Source organism: Astyanax mexicanus, chromosome 22, assembly GCF_023375975.1.
Source record: "Astyanax mexicanus isolate ESR-SI-001 chromosome 22, AstMex3_surface, whole genome shotgun sequence".
NCBI lineage: Eukaryota > Metazoa > Chordata > Actinopteri > Characiformes > Acestrorhamphidae > Astyanax > Astyanax mexicanus.
In genome coordinates this window covers 5,468,039-5,489,960 of record NC_064429.1, presented here as the reverse complement: position 1 = coordinate 5,489,960, position 21,922 = coordinate 5,468,039, and the positions used below count along the sequence as shown (strand labels likewise).

General features: G+C 38.3%; 2 protein-coding genes across 2 annotated transcripts in view; both read right to left on the bottom strand.

Annotated features, from left to right (window-relative positions):
- loxl2b (lysyl oxidase-like 2b) overlaps window positions 1–16,091 on the bottom strand; it is a 59,022-nt gene extending 42,931 nt beyond the window's left edge. The window contains exons 1-3 of the mRNA XM_022666876.2: window positions 15,994–16,091; window positions 9,542–9,910; window positions 8,018–8,193 (exon numbers count right to left, since the gene is read on the bottom strand). Coding sequence (XP_022522597.1) covers window positions 8,018–8,193; window positions 9,542–9,896 — 531 coding nt within the window. The 5' untranslated portion in view covers window positions 9,897–9,910; window positions 15,994–16,091. The remainder of the gene's footprint in view (window positions 1–8,017; window positions 8,194–9,541; window positions 9,911–15,993) is intronic.
- Window positions 16,092–21,076: 4,985 nt separating this feature from the next.
- On the bottom strand, window positions 21,077–21,898 carry LOC103029981 (histone H1). Its single transcript, XM_015602688.3, has one exon. It carries the CDS (start codon window positions 21,756–21,758, stop codon window positions 21,150–21,152), a length of 609 nt encoding a protein of 202 aa, XP_015458174.2. The 5' UTR covers window positions 21,759–21,898; the 3' UTR covers window positions 21,077–21,149.
- Between the last annotated feature and the right edge of the window lie 24 nt (window positions 21,899–21,922).

Below are 21,922 nucleotides of genomic sequence, written 5' to 3'. Positions count from 1 at the left end.
GCTGCTAGCCTAGCTCCAGGGCCCACATATTTATCTACCATCCCAGAGCAGCACAGCCGATCACCCACAGTCGTACTCAGCAGGATTTAGCGGTGAAAAACTGATCCAGGGCCAGCCGTCTTCAAGGTTTAAGCTGGAGGTGGAGGGGGGAGGATGGGAACATATGAGTCACTGGGCGTTCTGGCTGGAGCTGAGGAACAGGACAATGGGACTTATCCTTAACTATACTCCTACTGAAGCTTTCAGCCGCGGGGATTTGCTTTAAAGCAACATTCCCCATAATGAGGCTAATGGTTTCAGCAGGGTGTGAAATGTTTTCCCCCAGAGGCATAAATCTTCTAACAGCTTGATGATGAAGTGTGTACAGTTCTAACACTGAATCGCGAGAGTATACTGTAAGCAAACTGTGAATTAAAGCCACTCCGTCTATATAAGGTGCAGCTCTCCCTGAGGAAAGCCCATGAATCAGTAGCTTTCTTTGACTATAACCAGAACATTGCATAACACAGTGCGGGCTGAGTGGATGTAGCAAGACTTGAATGCTGTGGTGCATTCATTCACTTTGCCAGACAAACTTGCACTTAGGTGTGAATACACTCACTTATTGACAAAGAAAGACATTCCTGGTAAACTCTTGCTGTATGAGAGCGAACATTATCCTGCTGAAAAATGCCTGTTGGAAGCCACGTGTTCTCAACACATCGCTAGCCGATCTTAAACTATAGCCTACGCCAGGGGAGAGCAATTCATTTTAGGATAGACATATATTTTTCAAGCCATTACGTGTTGGGCCACAAAAAATTTCTGTTTTGGAAAATAAAGTGTAATTGGATGGACTGATACAGACTAGTAGCTCTCCAGCCCAGAGGGTTGTTGAACCCAATTGCAGAACAGTTGCTCTCAAAGAAGGTAAACCCAAGAAAAAAGGAAAAAATAGATAAATAAACACACTGATCCTCACGCAGGATCGAACCCCTGTCATCAGGGTCGCGGTCCAATACACTATTGCTGTCCCGGTTAGTGAATTGGGACACAGCTGGGGAAAAAACAGCCTTTTAAAGAAATTAGGAGCTCAAGAAACTAAAAAGGGGCGGAAACTAAAGTCACACCGAGCGCAACAGAGAAACAGGGGAAGATTTTATTTGTTTTTATTTTTTTTTGTTGCCGACCCCTGGCCTACACCATAGCCTCATAGACTCTCAACTAGAAATCTAACTACAGACATCCCAAGTTTCCCTGAAGTTACGACATTCTGCCGCATATCAATAACGGCTCCCTGATGCCTGCAAGTCAGATAAAATCTCCGGAATCTTGGACGAGTGGCCCAAGAGTGAAAACAAACACAAAAGGCATGTTGAGGTGAATTAATGTAAACATATATATATATAAATAAAGGTAAAGGTTACTCTGGTATCTTTTGCTTTGTGTTTTTTTTGGGCAGAGAAATGGAGGGGGGGTGTCTGTAACTATGTATTGCACATCACAGCTGTGATTGGTCCTTCAAGCCACATGTTCCCGTCCACAGATTCCCCTTTAACCGCCTTCACAGAAGTATAAACGTGCACAGCTACGTAAAGCATTCACACAGGCTATGCCATGAGCAATGCGTTGCATCATTGCAGAAGTATAAACCGGCCTTTAGTGTTCCTTGAGTCACTACTAGGGGTATCTGGTTGTTCTATGGAACGATCATCAGATTTTTTACATAGCTTTTGCTCGTTTTGAGCCGTGCATGATGTACTTTTCCTGTTGTTACGATAGCAAAGACACACTCACACACTCTAAATCAAGCTACACATTGCACAGTTAACGCTGTTATGCTTTTGCAGTAAAACCAGGGAGTTTTTACAAGGTTTTCTTGGTCTTCAAGATCTCACCTTGACCTGCCATACTTTGCTTATATTGCATGAACTGATGAAACAGCTGTCCGAAAATGCTTTGCTGTCTTCTAGTAATCTTATTCTACTTTCTGAGCAATTTAACCTTTAGAATGCTAGACAGCTGATTAGAGGAGCTCATGGCTGATGATTGCTGGGGAATTAAGGAGATTTGAGGAGTGAGAGCATTTATAAAGCTCTGACAAGCTAAATAAATGTCTGAGAAAATCTAAATAAAATAGATTTCATATCTTAAACTTGTACATAGTGTTCCTTTTTCCCCTCTAAAACATTTTTTTTTTTAAATCATCAAACAAACAAGTTTTCCAGGTTTTTACACAATCAGTTTTCTCCAAGCCAAGCCCGAAACAGGCCCATGCTCTCTGCTGATGGAAGAAATATGACTGATGTTGAAATGCTGGGCTTTAGGCACATTCGCAGGCAGGCTGAGATCATGAAGCGTGCCATTGATGGAGAGATGTTTTAGTGGTCAGCCAGCAGGGAAGCTCAACGTCTGCCAAACCCCGGGTCTCCAAACACTGGAGCAGATCGGCCAGCCTGTTCATCACTGTAGCAGAAGGCTGGACTCGACACAACAAATATGCAGTAAATCGCAACAACGCAAATCATCAACAACACATGTGCATAAGCTCAGGCAGCATGAGTGCACCAGTCTGGGTAGGAGGGTCTGTGTGTGTACCTGAACTATAATTAGAGTGATGGAGCATTCTTACAGCACAGGAGGCACCGAATAGACACAAATATTTGCTCTGATTGGCTGCCCCTGCCACTGTGTTACTGAAGAAGAGGTTTAATAGGCAGATTCAGGCGAGACACAACAGCCTCCAAGCTCTTATAAAAAGGAACGTGGAGGAAGAAGGAATTTCTGCAGGAATTTAATAAATGCACACAGGCATGAAAATGTGACGTCTGAAATGGATAGCCAACTGGAAAAATGACAAAGGTTAGGATAGGGACTGTCATCACTGTCTAAAAACACTTTCAAATTACCCAGGGAAGCACTGCAATACACACATATCATACAAAAATACTTTTATAGTAATGCTCCTAGTAGGGCTGCACAATATTAGCAGGGCCCATGGTGTCACCAGCCCAACCACCAGCCCAACCACCAGTGTGCTGTCTCACGTCCGGGCCCATCAAGAGCTGTGTCATCGCCGAGCACTCAAAACCCGAGGAAAACTGCAAAACAACAGTATTTGGCCCTTTAATCAGGCATTTAAATGGTAAATAAGAGCGTTTTTCTGGGATTAAAAGTGTGAATTCAGCTGTAACTGGAAATATCTTCACCGCAAAACTGTGCTGAACTGAGGTGCACAGCTTTCCACACCTGCGTTTACAAGCACATGCCCAACCATGTGGATGGAGGCCATGCAGTTACCTCATGTTTACTCCCGCCGCAACCACCACCTCCCCTCTCTTAAACCATGCAAGGCACTGCAGTGTGTCCACTGATCATGAAGTGTTACCTCAGGGGCCTGGGCTTGGGAATGCCCACACCCGTTGTGAGGTGTTATCTTGTGAGTGACGTTGAACACACTTGGACAACATATCAATATCTTGATATACTGTATTTTATCGTTTTTATTTACGATACTTCATCAACTCTTACTGCTCCTATGCTGGTAAGACAGGCTAATTACATTACATTACATTACATTACATTTGGCAGACGCTTTTGTCCAAAGCGACTTACAATAGTCAAGTACAATGTAAAATAAGTTTAAAGGAAAAACATCTTTGGATAGGGATAAAAGGAGGACAAAGGGGAATAATAGGATAGAGGAGTGAAGGAGGGGAAGAAGGAAATGAGGTTAGAAGTAGTTAGTATGTTAGAGGTGTTAAGAGAGTAAGTGCTCTTTGAAGAGCTCTGTCTTCAGGAGTTTATTAAAGATAGTGAGAGATTCTCCTGATCTGGTAGTGGAGGGTAGTTTGTTCCACCATTGGGGAACTCTGTATGAGAACAGTCTGGATTGCTTTGTGTGAGTGTTTGGCAAAGCGAGGCGACGTTCACTGGAGGAGCGCAGCGGCCGGGAGGTAGCGTAAGCCTTCAGGAGTGAGTGCAGGTAGGAAGGAGCCTGTTCTGACATCACCTTGTAGGCGATTGTAAGAGCTTTGAATTTGATGCGAGCCTCAACTGGTAGCCAATGGAGCTCAATGAGCAGCGGGGTGACATGTGCCCGTTTTGCTACACCATTATTCATAAGAAAAGAGGCGGTCACATACTACTAAACTCTACTAAACTACTAAACAAAGTTGTTATTCGTTGATTTAACTTAAAGGCAAATAGTGGGTTTACAGTGTAAAGATCCAGAAGAGACACAAAGTGAAGATTTTGGAATTTCGCTGACAGTCAAACGACTTAATCTTCTCAGAAAATGTGTGGACAGACCTTAAACAAGCAATATCTTAGTGGAAAAAAAATATTCTAGATCTAGATCTAGAATACTTTAAGCTGCTACAAAACTTATTTTCAATCTGAAAAAACTGCCAAAAATAGGTGTCGCAATTCCCTGAGCATTAAAGGCCCACACTATTGCACAGGCCCCATATATTATATACAGTGTAGTGAACACCACAGTGTAGTGTCATCACTAATGTGCCATCCCACACAAGAGGGTGCCATGATTACAGTCGCTGTTCCCACACGAGGCTGACATCATTTCCCCCGGAGAGCCGTGTGTCTGCTGTGCATTAGCTGGGGAACATTACTCCTGCATTATGGCTAACCTCACCGCCTTTTAACTGCCTTTACGTGGAGCGCGTGCAGCCTATCACCAGACGGAAAAGCTGACTCGCATTTTCTCGCCCTTTGTGGCTCAGCTGGAGAGAACCTGACTCCAGATGTCTCGTCGTCTGAAGGCCAGAGCACTTCAGCTTTATGTTTTTTTTTGCTTTGGTGACTGTGCCCTAAAATATGTGTTATATATGCTAATCATATATTTAAATTTAAATGTTGTGATTGGCTGGGTTTAAAACTTGTTATACTGTTACAGCACCTGTTACAGTTAATATTTTTAAATGAACAACTATTGCTAGTAAAGCCTAAATAGGATGTTACTGTTGCTTTTTAGGTCTCAATTGCATTTTTTTAATGCTAATATTACCAAAATATATTTTTGCTTAAAAAAGCCTAAAATGCATTTTAGTAACGTTTCTAATCTCTAAATAGCACATTTTTAATTACACTAAGGCCTGATAATCCTAAATAGCAGTTTACAAACATTACTAAGGCCTAAAAAAACAATTTACTATTGTTACTAGGGCCTAAAATGTATTTTATTAAAGCGAATAAGGCATAAAAAGAACTAAATTGCATTTTACTCATTCCACAAAGGCCTAAAAGGCATTTTATTTACACAACAAAGGCCTAAATAGCATTTTACTAACACTACTGAGGCCTAAATAGCATTTTACAAGCGCTGCTAAAATCTACATAGCATTTTAGTATTTTTTAGTGTTATTGGGTCCTAAAATGTGTTTTGTTAAAAAAAATAAGGCATTTGAAGGCATAAATATCTTTTTACTGACACTACTAACTGCTAAATAGCATTTTACTATTCTTACTAGGTCCTTAAATGTGTTTTATAAAGAAATTAAGGCATTTGAAGGCCTAAATTGCATTTTGCTAACACTACTGACCAATAAATTGCATTTTACTATTGTTACTAGGGCCTAAAATGCATTTTACTAATTCTACTAACCTCTAAATAGTGATTTTACTATTTTTACTAGGTCCTTAAATGTGTTTTATGAAAGAAATTAGGGCATTTGAAGGCCTAATTCGCAATTTTCTAACACTATTAACACTTACATAGCATTTTACTATTGTTACTAGGGCCTAAAATGCATATTAAATAAATAAAATTCTATTTAGGACTTAGTAACAATAGTAAAATGCTATTTAGGGGTTAGTAGAATTAGTAAGTCTTAAATAGGATTGTATTTATTTAACCTCAGTCTAAAAAGCATTTTACAAACGTTGCTAAGATCTACATAGAATTTTACTAACACAATCATGTCCTAGATAGCATTTTACAATTGTTACTAAGGGCCAACATGTCTTTTACTAAAGCAACTATGGCACATAAAGGCCTAAATAGCATTTTACAAAAGTATTATACATTGTACACTCTTTTAGCACTTTGTGATAAAAGCCTCTGAATGCCAACTTTAACTCTTAATGCATTTTAGCTTAGCTGCTAACAATATCTACACTAAGCCTGTACTTATGTATCAGTGTAATATGAGGAAATTACATCCTCCAGTTTAAACTTAAGCAAGCATAAAGATTTCAGTGCAGGCCTCTCTGGAATTGACAGGAGAATCGCAGACCTTCTGCAGTCCGGATCAAAGCTGTAGCTGCTTGGCTCGTGGTTCGGGTCACTGACCACTGAGATAAATCTGGAGCCGAATGCAGTACGTCTCTCTCACAGCGTTTATAATTGCAGGGTTGGTACAGTGCAGTCTGTCAGAAACTGGACAGCTGGGGCCTTATATATATATATATATATATAACAGACAATTAAACATCAGCATAAACAGAGCTGTTAAGCTCAATTACTTTCCAGGTCACAATTCTGCAGCAGCTAGCATCTTCTCTTTTTCTAAAAAAAAAACACCAAACGCAAAGCATTTATACGATTTGTTTAGTCAACAGGAGATTTATTGAGTAAATAGTATTGTAGACACGAATATGTGAATTTAAAAAAAGTGTAAACCTTACTATTTCATGCAAACCAGAAGGCAACAATATGACATTATCCTGTTGATACATTTTTGCGAACCACTAACCAGTGTTGTCGTGCAAAAATGGATTTCAGATACAAAGATGAAAATATGCAACTTTATAAAAAAAACGTATGTGATTAAAAACTGAATTTTCTCTTTTAGCATCTAAAATAACTATACATACCAACTTGCTTTTGTTATTGTGGATGTAGATTATGGTGTATTAAGTGATAATAAAGTTATCTATATAATATAATAGAATATAAATAAATATTAGTGTGGGACATTTCTTTTGGCTAGGCAGCATATTTTATAATTAGGCCTGTCGCAATAATTTCTCCTTGCACAGTAAATCAATTTGTATATAAATACTGTACTTTTCGCACTATAAAAGCTTTTCAGTGAAGTTTCTCCAGCACTAAGGCTGGAGCAGTATTAGCATTAGCTGCTAACCGCTGCATTAGCTCTTTCACTGTTCAAATGTGAGTATATCGGACTGTAGTCTGCGTGTTTACCGTGTTAAAACAAGCTACCTGGAAGGAACCGCTAGCTGATAGCATCCTGGCTAACCGGAACACTCAGGGTTTCCTATTGTAGCGCTATTGGGCGACATTTACTAGCGCTAAGCGCTGCTGCTAAAGACACTATTATATTGGAAATCTAAGCTTACTGTAAAATAAACAGAAGCGCTTTACTCACCCAAATAAACGGATTTCGTGAGAGAAATCTGTGTAGATTAACATCCAGCACTTGTTTGACTTTGGAAGAAAAGTTATTTTTAAGAATTATGGTTTTGTTTACTTAGGCGCAAGGCCTGCTGAATTAGAAGGGAAACATGTCAACACTCCTGGTCCTTACTAGTGTTCGCTTAAAATGCGCCTTATAATCCGGTGCGCCTTATGTATGAAAATAGACCAGAAAACAGACTTTGTTTTACACCCTGGTTTTCATTTTACTTTACTGCAGAATTTTCTACACTAGATTGTTTTACCATTTCCGGTTATTGACTGGACCTAAACAGTTTAAATGGAAAAAATGTTATCATGCCTATCACAGGCCTAATGTCTAATCCACTTCCTCTGGCACCGTGATAAGACATACATAGTGGATATAGTGGACACAGTTTGGATGGTAACATGAGAAGCTTCCCAATCCCAATCAAGCACTCCCTGTTTTCCATGTTCCCTGTTAAGCTCTTTTGGTGATGGTTACAGTATATGAATGATCTTCCACAGCTTCAGCAGGACAGGCACCAGACAGTCCCTCACAATAATAATAATAATTGCACCAGTTAAAAGGAGAATTATTCAACAATGGAGAATTATTTGTGGGAAAATCTGTCTTTGATTCATATAAATGAATAAATAAGTTATACAGAGAGCACTCACATCTATGTTGTTGGTGAGATGGTTCAGGAAGCGAAATCCAGGGATCCTCTTGTCACTGCAGACCACCCCTACGTCCTCCGAGTGCTTGCAGTCCGACACGCCGATGCCGTTGGACTGGCACTGCGCCAGGGTCTTCTCCTTCCCCGTGCATTGGACGTTATCAAACCAGATGCGGCCTGGAAAACAAGAGGAAGTCAGCTGTCAGAGAGTGAAGAACACTGAGGTCCTGTATAAAAGGTCTAGACCTCAGTGTTTTAACAACCCACAGAGATATTTCTAATGTTCTGAACTTAAGAAACAATGCAGAGTGTTTCTTTAAAGATACAGTTTCTCACATACAGCTCTGGAAAAAAAATAAAAGAGCACCTAAAAATGATGAGTTTCTTTGATTTTACCAATTTGAAAACTTCTGGAATATAATCAAGAGGAAGATAGATGATCTCAAGCCATCAAACCAAACTGAACTACTTGAATTTTTGCACCAGGAGTAAAGCAGCATAAAGTTATCCAAAAGCAGTGTGTAAGACTGGTGGAGGAGGAAACATGATGCCAAGATGCATGAAAACAACTGTAATTAAAAAAACAGGGTTATTTCACCAAATATTGATTTCTGAACTCTTAAAACTTTATGAATATAAACGTTTTCTTTGCTTTATTTGAGATCTGAAAGCTCTGCATCTTTTTTTGTCATTTTCTGCAAAAAAAGCTCTAAATGACAATATTTTTATTTGGAATTTGGGAGAAATGTTTTCCATAGTTTATAGAATAAAACAATTAATCTGCCAACAGACACACGGTATGGTTTTGTGCACTGCTGCGTGTCCATGTGTGCGTTACAAGCGGAATGCACTTGTGTTGAAAATTCACTGCCAAGATAGCAATTAACATCTGAATGTAGACATCTGTCTAGGCTGTCTAGGCATTAGCTAACGCTAGCCTGTTAGCATAACAAGCTTATACACTGGAGTGACTGTAGCTCTTCTCTCTGTCCTGTACTTTATCTGAGGAGCTCCTGCTGCTGTTCCTCACTGTACGAGTGTTTTTATCTGAGTAAACTAGAAAAACAACAGCAAACAGCAGTTATTCACTTAGAAAGAGACTGATATGCTTTATTCACATATTGTGTAGTTTTCTTTTTATGTGGGACAAAGTAAATCCATTAGTAATCAAAGCCTTTTTAAAGATCTAGTGTTTTATATTTATATTGTACTCCTAACACTACAGTAAGTGACAAACTTATATTAAAGCCCAGTCATGCAAAAATAAATGAATAAATAAAAACAAATAATAATAATAAATAAATAAATACAATGAAATAAAAATACAGTGATAAACTGTAAAATATCCTTAAATTAAATGTGTATTTGATACATTTATTTATCTGTTTGGTATATAGAATGGCATATCAGTAAAAATATTTCTTTTCCAAACTTTATCCACTGCACTATTTGAAATAAACTATTTTCTTAATTCCTCTGCAATGCAATGTTTAATCTATGTTGTGCCTGATCTATGTTAGCTCACCCTCTCCTTTCCCGTATTTAGCTGAAGGGGCCCATGAAACTGCCTCGGCGTATCCCAGCTCCCTGCACACCACCTGAGCAGAGTGGATGTTGAAGTCGTCGTCACACACCGTTCCCCATTGCCCTTCGTAGAAGACCTCCAGCCGCCCCTCGTTGTGTTTGCGTTTCTCCCCGGCCAGGCGCAGCTGGATCCTGGGAACATCGGCTGGAATCTCTGGCTTGGTGTACTGATCCTCCACAGGTTCGGGGTAACCCTGAGGGTAAACCTGGTACTCGTACTGAGCACAGGACAGACTCCATACGCAGGACAATACAGCCAGACGGGACAGGAGAGACCAGGGCATTGTGGTGTACATCCAATTACGTTCACCTACAAACAAAAGCAAGACAAAGAGAAGCATTAGAGTTAGAAGTACCACCAAACAAATGACAGGATATTTAACATAATCCCTTGCTGGAGCACCAAATTAAACATTTTTCAGTGTTTGTATTAATATATTTTGATAGTACTTTATATTAATAGAATCTGCGTTTTAAACGCATCTCATTTTAGGAACGTACATGACTCACATCTAGAGTTACAAAGAAGTTACTAGAAACATGGCGGCATGGTGGCTTGGTGTTTAGCTTGTTTGCCTCCCAGCCCTGGGGTCTTTGGTTCAAGTCCCTATCTGACTCCGTGTCTGTGTGGGTTTCCTACGGAGACTCTGGTTTCCTTCCACCGTCCAAAACAATTGGATATTCTAAATTGCCCAGAAAAAATGGATCAAAAATTGTGCTGGGTCAACTCCTCTGTGCCTGATGCAGTCCTCCAGGTGTACGGTGGTTTCCTGTTAAGAGTATGCTGTGCACGATTGGCTGCTGCTTCTCCTTAGTGTGTGTTAAGTGTGTCCTTGAGTGCCTCGAGTGGCAAAAAGGCGCTACATAGCTGTAATTGTAAGTACCTGTAAGTAAGTAAATATGTGTTCAGATTTCCTCCAATGCCCTTGCTGAACAAGCAAGTTTAATTGGAAGGCTGCTTTTAAAGTCATTTACACAGTTACTAATGTACAGGAGTGTCCATTGGTCAGTTTCACACAAAAAAAAAATAGATAGACACACCAATCCACCAATTATACTGTAGATCAGAGGCAGATAATGGACATGTAAACCAAGCAGTTATTAGAGGATTTTCTCAAATGCACTATACAGTATTACTGAAAATACATTCATAGAAACACTAAGAAACCTTGAATCTAGAGCTGGGCGATATGGCCCAAAAAAAATCGTAGTTTTTTTTTTTTTTAAATCAGATTTTCGATTTAAATCGTATTTTTCCCCTACTAAAATCTCCTAAAAGTCGCAAGAAGTCGCTAAATGATGTCATAAAAAACGTTGTAAAAAACACTCTAAATATGTTAGAAATGATACAAATAAATGTCTAAAAATGCTTCTGTTGCATTTTAAATAGGCAGTCAAGTCTCAAAATTTGTTAAAAAAAGTTGTTAAATGTTATTATGAGAGCAGTTTTTTATTTTATACACTAAATATAGCGAAAAAGTGGGAGAGAGGGGCGGGGCTAAGCTCAGGGGAGCGTCGGTGGTGAAAATTAAAACTCAGAGAAAATCGATTTTTATAAAAACACATCATCCTTAACTGTAAATTCAAATTAATCGATAAAATCAATTAATCGCCCAGCTCTACTTGAATCTGATGCATTGGTGCTTTTGTGGGCTCAGAGAGTTAACAATTAAAACACTAGTGATGTTAATGTCTTTTTCATACACATTTGTTATTTAGTATGTGAGATATCTAAACAATATGTAAGACTACTGTTGTATGTCAGAGAAAAATAACAGGCTTGCCAACAGGTCTTTCTTATGCGCTACCGTAAGTAATTTCTAAACTTTTCACAAAGCTGGAATTTACTTGAGATCCCCCACAGCTGTGTCTAAAATTATACAGAATACCGATACTTTTCACATTTTTGTACTAAAGTTGGAAATTCCAAAAATGTGACACATATGGATGTCGAATGGCCTTCAAAACTCCTGGATCAAACATCTCCGTAATGAACTGCCAGATCTACTTATTATCTGGCAGCATGTTGAAGAGCACTGCTTGAGACACCACAGACATTCTCGTCCACTGAAGCGAAACACATGTAAGAGTGATATCGAAGGTCATGAACACCTTCAAAGAGGAGTCAAGAGCTCCTGTCTTCTGTCTGGTGCACCTTTAGCATGTGAGCTGGCTCACGTCAAAGAGAAGGGAAAGATATCATGAGCTTCTTCAAAGGCTTCTCTCGAGATCTGCACATTAAGATAAAAGCAGAAACACTTCCATGGACCTACACACACATGTACACAGCATGTCCACGTCCAGACTGTATGTTTTTTTTAAAGGAACGTCTCTGATTGAATTTTTTATGCATTTATCAAAATCGTAAAAACCAGAAGAGTTGAGAAGACCGAATACAACTATGGCAGACAGACCTGAACCTCAAAAACTCCGGAGGACTTACCCACAGTTTCCATCTGCAAGTCTACGGTGAGTTTCTCTCAGGCTGGAACGCAGCCAGACAGTTGTTACACAAGGCCAACAAAAATGTACGTGCTCTGAAGCCAAGCCTGATGGAGCGAGGGTCGCTGACTGTTGCTCAAGTGCCTGATGGTTAAAGCAGCTGCAGGAGTTTTAAATCTTGGGCTATGAAAATTAAGGCTTCTCTGTTGTGTTTGAAAACAACTAAGATTATTCTAATCCAGGGGAGCACATCTTCAGTTCCGCGGCACAGCATATCAGAGCACTGCTGTGCACTGCAATGCAGGGAGTGTGGGAGAGAGCCAGCAGGGAGAGCTGTTAAACAGCTGGTAAAAACTCTACTTACATATAATAAATAAAACAATTACATTTTTAAGCCGAAAGACATGGTGTGAGGATTCTTTGTGCCAAGACCAAGCTGATGAAGAATAAAGACCAAGTCCAAAGAGTCATTGTCATTGTAGGAGGAAAACACCTGAAAGACCTTAAAGACTCTTTAAGTACCTGGGCAGCTACACCTCTGCTCACAGTAACATCGAGAAAACTCCATAAAACCAAAGACCTACCACTTCAATGCCTTCATATCTGGTGGGAGCAGAATGTCACCAACAAGGAGTAAAGGTAACTGGACTAAAAGGTGCATGTGTGAAAACACCATAAGAGCTAGCAAGGTTAGCACTCATCAGACAACAAGGTTGTAGGTTCGATTCCAGGGTTTGGCTGGCTGCAACAGTTGGGCCCCTGAGCAAGGCCTTTAACCCTCATGCCCAGTTCCATCTGAGCACAGCATAACATGGACCAGGACACCAGAGGGCCACCATTAGCTCCCAACACAACCAATGAGATGTAAGGGAAATTGAAACTATTTTTAACTATTTTTAACCCAATTTAAAACAGTTTATTTAACTGAACACTGTTTTGAACACAAAATGTATGTATGATTGAACGTGAAGGTTTTTAGATACTTTCTTTAGTTTGCAACATCCTATCCTTTGTGACCATAAGATTCACTTTTCTGTTCCAGACATATTTCTCATGTTTGTTTCACTTCCTCTTTTGTAAGAACAGGGCACCCTAAAGTTTAGCAGATTACCTCAACCTTTCGCTCACAATTTGTATGGTTAAGCAGAAATAAGCATGTATGGACTGTTCTAGAACAGGGATTGGCAATAGGTGGCCAGCAGGCCAGATGAGGACTCATGAGGTTGTTTGAACTATATGAACGATAATTAAAACGGAAAAAAAATGCTTCTCTGGTGAGCTTTTGTTTACACCCCTTCCCATCTCTATGTCGTGCTTTGCGTGACTTTAGTTTCCGCCTGTTTTCATTTTTCCGTCCGTTCTTGGGCTCCCTATCTCCTTATAAGGGCGTTTTTTTCCCAGCCGTGTCCCAATTCACTAGCCGAGGCAGCAATATAGTGTATTAAATCGCGCGTAAGAAGCGGTGTGTTTATTTATTGATTCATTCCTTTCTTCTTGGGTTTACCTGCTTTGAGATCAACTGTTCTGCAATTGGGTTCAACAATCCTCTGGGCTGGAGAGCTACTAGTCTGGAGCACACCATCCCATTACACTTCATTTTCCAAAATAGATTTTCTGTGCAGCCAAACTTAAATGCCGACCCCTGTTTTAGAATGTTCTGTCCCTTCCAGAAAGGGGTATAAAGATACTTGTCTTGTAAACTGTATGTTCTAACTATGTACATATGTATTTGTCTTTTCCAATAAATGTATTTTCTTATTACAATGACTGGTTGGCTTGTCTTGTGTAATTTTAATTGCAACTCAGTGTTCAATTTCCTGCACAGGGCCTAAAGATGGGATTGGAATATACACCAGTCAGTCATATAACAAGAACTTTAAAACATATACATCTGTTAACATGTGGGTCCCACAATTCAGACCTCCAATGGTGACCCGTGGTGTCTGGCACCAAGACAAACGTTACGGACAATCCTTTGAGGATACATTATCACCCACTTTAGGTCTGGTGTCTGCTTTTCAGTCTTGGGTCTAGACTTTTCAGGTCCTATAAGTTGCAAGGTTGGGTCACCATGAGCACCAATGATGAGTCTTGGGCACAAAGGATCCTTGTTGCCAGTCCTTTTTTGGGTCACTTTTGGTAGGTACTGACCACAGCACACCAGGAGCACCCTACAAGACCTGCCTGATGTTCTGGAGATATTCTGACCCAGTCAAATATGCTTGTTGCAGATTTAAAAGGATAAAAAACAAAGAATAAGTGGGTTTATCTGGTACCCTTAGCGTTCAGTAGTAAACCATAAAAGGGATTCCAGAGGTTAAAAAAAAACCAACTCAACCTGAGAACCACCAGTTCAGTGCAGCACAGCAGCAGCAAAGTCTTTAAAACAGCTTCTGTTTTTCAAGCCCCAGAAAGAAAAATACGAAGGAAACATCCAAAAATGAAAGGCTCAACATCACAAACCCTCAATTAAGTGCTTTATTTCTACTGACTTTCTGTTTTTCCTCATTTCCTCACACTTTTACTTCTACTACCCCCTTTGCTCTTGCCTTGTACAGTGATGTCATGCACAATCTGCTGACCTGGTACTTTCTTATTCACAAACCTGTACCTTTTTTAACCTAGGATAAGTGGAGGAACTTTTTTTTGTCTAAAATAAAATGATAAAAGTACATTCAGCATGTTTTAATCAATGTAATTAGACACGGAGTTTCTCGATACAGCACCTCCAACCCTATTTAGCTCTTTGTAGTACTTGTAGTCTAAAAAAATGTATACATTCAGCATGTATACACATAAGAATACATATAAGAACACAAAATGTTTTTTTTATTTTTTCTGTATGTGATGTTTTAGTTCTAAAATTAAGGAACAAAGCTAATTTTAGTACATTCAGAGAGTATCACTATGGGATATGTAATTTTAAGACTCTCGTATTCCTTCTTTTGTTTTTTTGGGGGTCTAAAACAAGAGAAAAAAATCATTAAAATTAAAAGACTAAAATGTTGTTATGTGCTATATTTGTTCTAAAATAAAAGAATAAATACTAGTACTTTTAGTATTTAAGACTTCATATTTTTATAAGACAATAAAAGTAATTTTAGTGTTTCCGGTATGTATAGTATTACATGCCTATGTGATATTTTTTGCTTTGCTTTTAACTTAAGAAGCAAATGCACCACTTTTCTGTGTAAAACACTGATTAAACACCTTTGGCATAGGAAATGAATGATTGTATATTGTATCTCTTTTTCTTTTTATGTGATATTTCTGCTCTTAAACGTGTTTTGTTTTGCTTGTTTAAATTCTTGTCATCCAGCATGTATTGGCATAGTTATGAACATTGCTTTTTTTGTATTTGTGGTGGAAAACCCATCTATCAGCATCTATCAGCAAATATATATATATATATACATTCGTATAGACAACATTAAAATTGCTGGAGGTTGAAACTTAGAACAACGCAGAACATAATTAAATTGCATCAAAAAACAAAGAGAACAAAAAGAGAGAATATGAAAGAAATGAGAAAAACACTAACAAAAAAAAAACATTTTAAAACACCGTTTTAGTTACAGGTAAATAATAATAAGGAAATGTCAGTACTTCTCAGTATATCCACCATCTCTCAGCATCTCTCAGCAAAGGAACTGAAGGATACTACACTCTATTCTTTTATTTTGGAGAACATTAAAATGCTTTAGGTTGAAAACTAGAACAATGCAGAACAGAATGAAAGTGCACCAAAAAAAACAGAGAAACAAAAAGGAAAAGAAGAAAAACATCAAAAGATAATTAGAAACATGCTTGTTTTAGAAGAAAATGCATCTCTAGTCTGTTTAAAAGCATTCTCAAAACTTTTTTTAGTTACAATAAATACAAGATAAGTAAATCTAAGAGGTTACAATCCAAGATAAAGTAATATTGTACGAGATAAACAGCAAAACTTACTTAAAGTCCAACAGAAACGTGAGTTTTCCTTCTCACCGATGCTCTCTGACTTCTCCTCCTTTCTCCACTGTAACTATCCTCTCTAACTTTCACTGCTTATCTCCCAGGAGGGTACGTCTCAATTCGCCACCACCTACCCTATGTAGTGCACTACTTTGGCCAAGTCTGCACACAAACGGAGCATATCATGTAATGTAATGTAATATATCACACTATAGTATTTGAGAAGACTCACTTTTTAAACATTTGTTTTATAAATTGAGCGCAGAAGAAAAGGTTTTTTAAGCTGACTGGCTTTGTACACAATATATGTAGGGAGTAGGGAGGAATTTGAGACGCACCCGGAGTCCCGCCTCGCCTGAGGGATCACGCCCCCCGGTAAGAAACGGGACTGGAAATATATTTAAGACCTAAAACGGACATGGGAGACGTGCAGAAAAGTCAGTCCGGGATTTTTTTAACCTGATTGTGAAGATTAATCAGCCAATCAGCGCCAATAATACCAGAAAAAATCGCTTAAATTAAGCAAAATTACGAGAAATGGAGAAATCGTCATCTAGCGCCCCCTACCGGCCAACACTGCAATTTCAACTGTACTACAGTGCTTATAAAATCTGAATTAAAAAAAAAAAAAAAAAAAAAAAACTTTTTCCCTTTATGTGATAAGTCTGCACAAAAAAGGACAAAGCTATTTTTGGTACATCCAGTATGTATTACCATATGACTTTAAGATACATTTAATTATATTTACATACAGCATGTATTATTAAACATGTTATATTAAACTTTTCTTGCTAGGTGATATTGTCGGTCAAAAATAATTTATTAAAAATAACTTTAGTACATCCAGTATGTGTAACCATGGGATGTGTTCATTTTTGGACTCTTTTATTTCTCCATATGTTTTTTATTTTGTTTTGTCTTTTTTGTAAGTTTTTTGTTTTGTTCTTTTTGGGGGCTTAGAATTAAAATAAAAAAAAACACTAAAATGTTTGTATACTTAATATAAAATAAAACTATAAATGCTAGCACATCCAGTATGTGTTACCGTAGGACTCCAAGATATTAAGTTATTTTAATATATCCATCATGTATTAATCCAGAAAATAAACGTTGTTCTATTAAACTTTTTTTGCTAAGTAATATTGTCTTTCAAAATTATTACATTAAAAATAATTTTGGTGTATCCAGTATGTATTAGCGTAAAAATGTCCTTAAAATATATCTATTTAGGGTTTTAGTTGGTAAAACTAAAATTAACTTGTGATATTGTTAAACTCATCAACACAGAAAGCTTTTCCTCTTCATGTGATATTTATGCACAAAATTTAATTTAAGATCTAAAAAGCTAAAATAAGTACAACCAGTATAAATTACTGTAGGACTTGATTTGGGGAAAACGTCTGGATGTTTTAAGATAGTTATGCTATGTAATACTGTCAAAATAAGACAATAAAAATAATTTTAGTACATCGAGTATGAATATTGGAAGCTATTTCTTTCTTTTTATGTGGTATTTTTGCTTTAAAAGGATGAATCCCCTCTTACCACAATCAGCATGTATTAACAAAAAAAAAAAGCTCGTTTTAAAATATATATATTATATATATATATATTATTATATTATTATATATTATATTATATTATATGTATTAGCTTTGAGACTTAACACTAGTGTACTTTATCTTTCTATGTATGTGGAACGTATGTGCTAAATTACCATAATATCATCTATTATTTAAAGCAAAAAAGTGACTAGAATATTTTTTATAATTTTTTGTTGCATAATCCAATGTTATAAAAAGGCCCTAACAGCACCTGTTTACTCATACAATAATGCTTTGCCTACACCTAGTGGTGAGTGCTGGTACTGCAAGTGGACACTTAGTGGTGAGTGCTGGTACTGAAGATGGACACCTGGTGGTGAGTGCTGGTACTGAAAGTGGACACCTGGTGGTGAGTGCTGGTACTGAAGGTGGACACCTGGTGGTGAGTGCTGGTACTGAAAGTGGACACCTGGTGGTGACTGCTGGTACTGAAGGTGGACACCTGGTGGTGAGTGCTGGTACTGCAAGTGGACACCTGGTGGTGAGTGCTGGTACTGCTGATGGACACCTAGTGGTGAGTGCTGGTACTGAAGGTGGACACCTGGTGGTGAGTGCTGGTACTGCAAGTGGACACAAGTGGACACCTGGTGGTGAGTGCTGGTACTGCAAGTGGACACCTGGTGGTGAGTGCTGGTACTGAAGGTGGACACCTGGTGGTGAGTGCTGGTACTGAAGGTGGACACCTGGTGGTGAGTTCTGGTACTGCAGATGGACACTTAGTGGTGAGTGCTGGTACTGAAGGTGGACACCTGGTGGTGAGTGCTGGTACTGCTGATGGACACCTAGTGGTGAGTGCTGGTACTGAAGGTGGACACAAGTGGACACCTGGTGGTGAGTGCTGGTACTGCAAGTGGACACCTGGTGGTGAGTGCTGGTACTGAAGGTGGACACCTGGTGGTGAGTGCTGGTACTGAAGGTGGACACCTGGTGGTGAGTGCTGGTACTGAAGGTGGACACCTGGTGGTGAGTGCTGGTACTGAAGGTGGACACCTGGTGGTGAGTGCTGGTACTGCAGATGGGCGCCTAGTTCTACCAGCAGCATATTAAACAAAAGGGCTTTAGATGCAGAACAGGGCTTTGGCCACTAGGAGGCTCCCTAATCCTCCTTTAACCACAGATTCTTGAAACACAGTGTCTCGAGACAGTTAATAATAAATTTATGCAATGTTTATGATGAGTCTGTGCTAAAATACTATACATTAATTGGTCCAGGAGACAAGTAATTAAATTTATATTAAACACAGTTAAATACTTGTTTTATCTGTTGTTGTTGATGTTTATTTTATTTCAGTTTATTTATCTGTAAAATGATCTTATCTGCAATACATGGAAGGGGTATTTTTAACCAATTTTGCATGATTTTGGAAGCATTAGCATGTATCTAATCAGGATGAGCTGAATTTTTCCACTCTACTTGCTGACAGTGTACAAGATGTTTACTAATTCAACGATTTGCCCAGATGCTTTTTTTGTTTGTTAAAAGTGTCAATTTGCTCTTAAACTCATATTCTGTTAAACCTGAAGCCTGATGATGACTTAATAAGCAATAAAGATATGTTTTTATACGATATATAGGCCAATTACTTGTTTTACATGTATTTTAAATCAAATTATCTAATATTTATAACATGTTCTCTCAATAATTAGTTTGGTGGTAAAATGTAAAGTTAAATGTATATATATATATATATATATATATATATATATATATATATATATATATATATATAGATGACTGTAAACTACGTTTTTTTTATTTATTTAGACAATTATTCATTTTATATTCATGTAATAGCATGCTATGTACACTTTGAATCCACAATAGATTATAATAGTTAATAATGTTATTGCTATGTAGCTACATACTTCATATTACCAATGTTAAAGTACTAAAGCAAAACGGTAAAAATATATCTGTATGAAACTTCGTGTGTATTCATCTGTTATTTACTGTTAACTGTTATTTATTATATATCTGCTTATTTATTTGGGATCTTTTATATTTACTTGTACACATATGTAGTAAGTTTACAAGTTACATATTTACTATAGTAATCATGTTATGTATCTATATATTATACATTAGCAATATTAAAGTGAAATGCTAATCAAATATCTGTATCTATGTAATTGTCTGTGTGTATGTGCTTAAAAGTATAATTTTTTTATTCTGTAAAAAAATGTATATTTATGTATCATATTTAAAGTATATTTTATATATACTTTATATCTATCCTTGTTTAATTTTGTTACAGTATTGTTTTATGTTACATATATATATATATATATATATATATATATATATATATATATATATATATATATTGACAGACACAAACAGTTTTGCAAACTTTTGTTTTTTATTTGTATTTTTATACTAAAATGCAGAGGGTATTTTTTAACATGTCAATGAAAAACAAAGACAGAAACAAAACAGAAACAACGTCATACATTTTTTTTAACTAAAATTCGTCATGTTTTAGCAATAAATAAATTATAACATGTTTGTTCTGTTTAGTATTTACAAGAAGTCACATTTTTTATCAGTATTTACAAAAAAAAATCCTGACAAACGTAAGCTAAGTAGGACGTCCTCCCACACTCAAACACATACACACTTTAATAATCATTAAATCTATACAGATTTAAAAAAGGAACAAATATAACATGGGCATTTATGCTATGTACAATTAGAGTTGTACGAAGTTTGCTGATTTTTTGGAATTTTCCGTTCCACCTTAAATAGTGCAGGAGTTACATTTGAGCGCTGGAGGTAACTCCTTCACCATTAAAGGTGGAACAGAAAATTCCAAAAATTAGAAAACGTTTTAGATTTAGTGTAGGACCCCTCCCACTGCTGACTACGGTCTAAAAACGGCTCCAAAGGATTTGACAACGCTTGACACAAAGCCTAATCGGATTTGTGTCGATTACAGAGGTAGAGACAGTGTGTTGTGTTCTCAGAATCGCCAAAAAAAGAAAGAAGTCGTACAAAAATAACAACAAAAAACAAACGCCACTTTTGCTGCCTTGCTAGCTAAACAGTTAGCAGTTAAATAGTTACTTAACCTAGTTAACCATCTCGCTGGTGATAAGATAGTCTGGACGCAACCAAATTTATTCCATTTATAAACCCCTTTTTACCCCAACCCCAGCCACGCCCCCCCCCCCAGCCACGCCCCCCCCCTCTTTTTTGTAGAGTTTACATAGATAGATACATACACACACACACATACACTCTCCACACACATACCCCTCCTTCTCCTCCTTCATTCAACATGGGACCGTCCTCTCTCTTTATGCTCAGCCGTCAGATTATTAGGAATAAAAACAACAAACAATTAAAATAGTTGTAAAAATAAAAACTAGTGACTTGTCAGAGTCTTTTTTTTTGAAAGTTGAAATTCTTCAAAAATAAAAAATAAAAACTAGTGACTTGTCAGAGTCTTTTTTTTTGAAAGTTGAAATTCTTCAAAAAAAAAAAAAAGAAAGTACAAAGTTTTCCAAAAAAAAAAAAAGTAAAAAACAGTCCTTCACTCTTCCACTTCTTTACTTCTTCTTGGCAGCCTTCTTCGCCTTGGCTGCTTTAGGCTTTGCAGCTTTAGGCTTCGCCGCTTTGACCTTCTTGGGGCTCTTGGCGACTTTCTTAGCCGCCGGCTTCTTCACCTTCTTCGGGCTCTTGGCCGCTTTCTTAGGCGCCGGTTTCTTCACCTTCTTGGGCGCCGCCTTCTTCGGCTTGGCCACCTTAGCCGCCGCTTTCTTGGGCTTCGCCGCTTTGGCCGGAGCTTTCTTGGCGGCTGCTGGCTTCTTGGGCTTGGCCACGACTTTCTTGACCGGTTTCTTTGCTGCGGGCTTCTTGCTGACTTTGAAGGAGCCTGAGGCTCCGGTGCCTTTAGTCTGGACCAGGGCGCCCTTCTTCACCAGAGACTTGAGGGCGAGTTTGACGCGGGCGTTGTTCTTCTCCACGTCGTAGCCGCTACCGGCCAGGGCTTTCTTCAGCGCGGCCAGGGAGACTCCTTTCCGCTCGCTGGAGGCTGCCACCGCCTTCACAATGAGGTCCGAAACACTGGGTCCGGACTTTTTGGGCTTGGCTACGGACTTCTTCTTGGGGGCCTTGGCTTGCGCCGCCGCCGCTGGAGCTGGGGCTGTTTCTGCCATGGTTCTGAAGAGGTTCTAGGTTCTAGCTGGCGTCCTAGTCCCGTAGTAGCCGCGTAGTAGTCGTAGCTCGCAGTTGTAGTGGGCTGGAATAGAAACGCGCTGTCAAAAGCAAAAGTCAGTGTATACGTCCTCCCCACGGCCGAGGGCGGGATTTAAACGAGCGA

Bases quoted from the DNA above. Each gene is read 5' to 3' on its own strand.
- LOC103029981 (XM_015602688.3), bottom strand. From the start codon at position 21,758: ATGGCAGAAACAGCCCCAGCTCCAGCGGCGGCGGCGCAAGCCAAGGCC.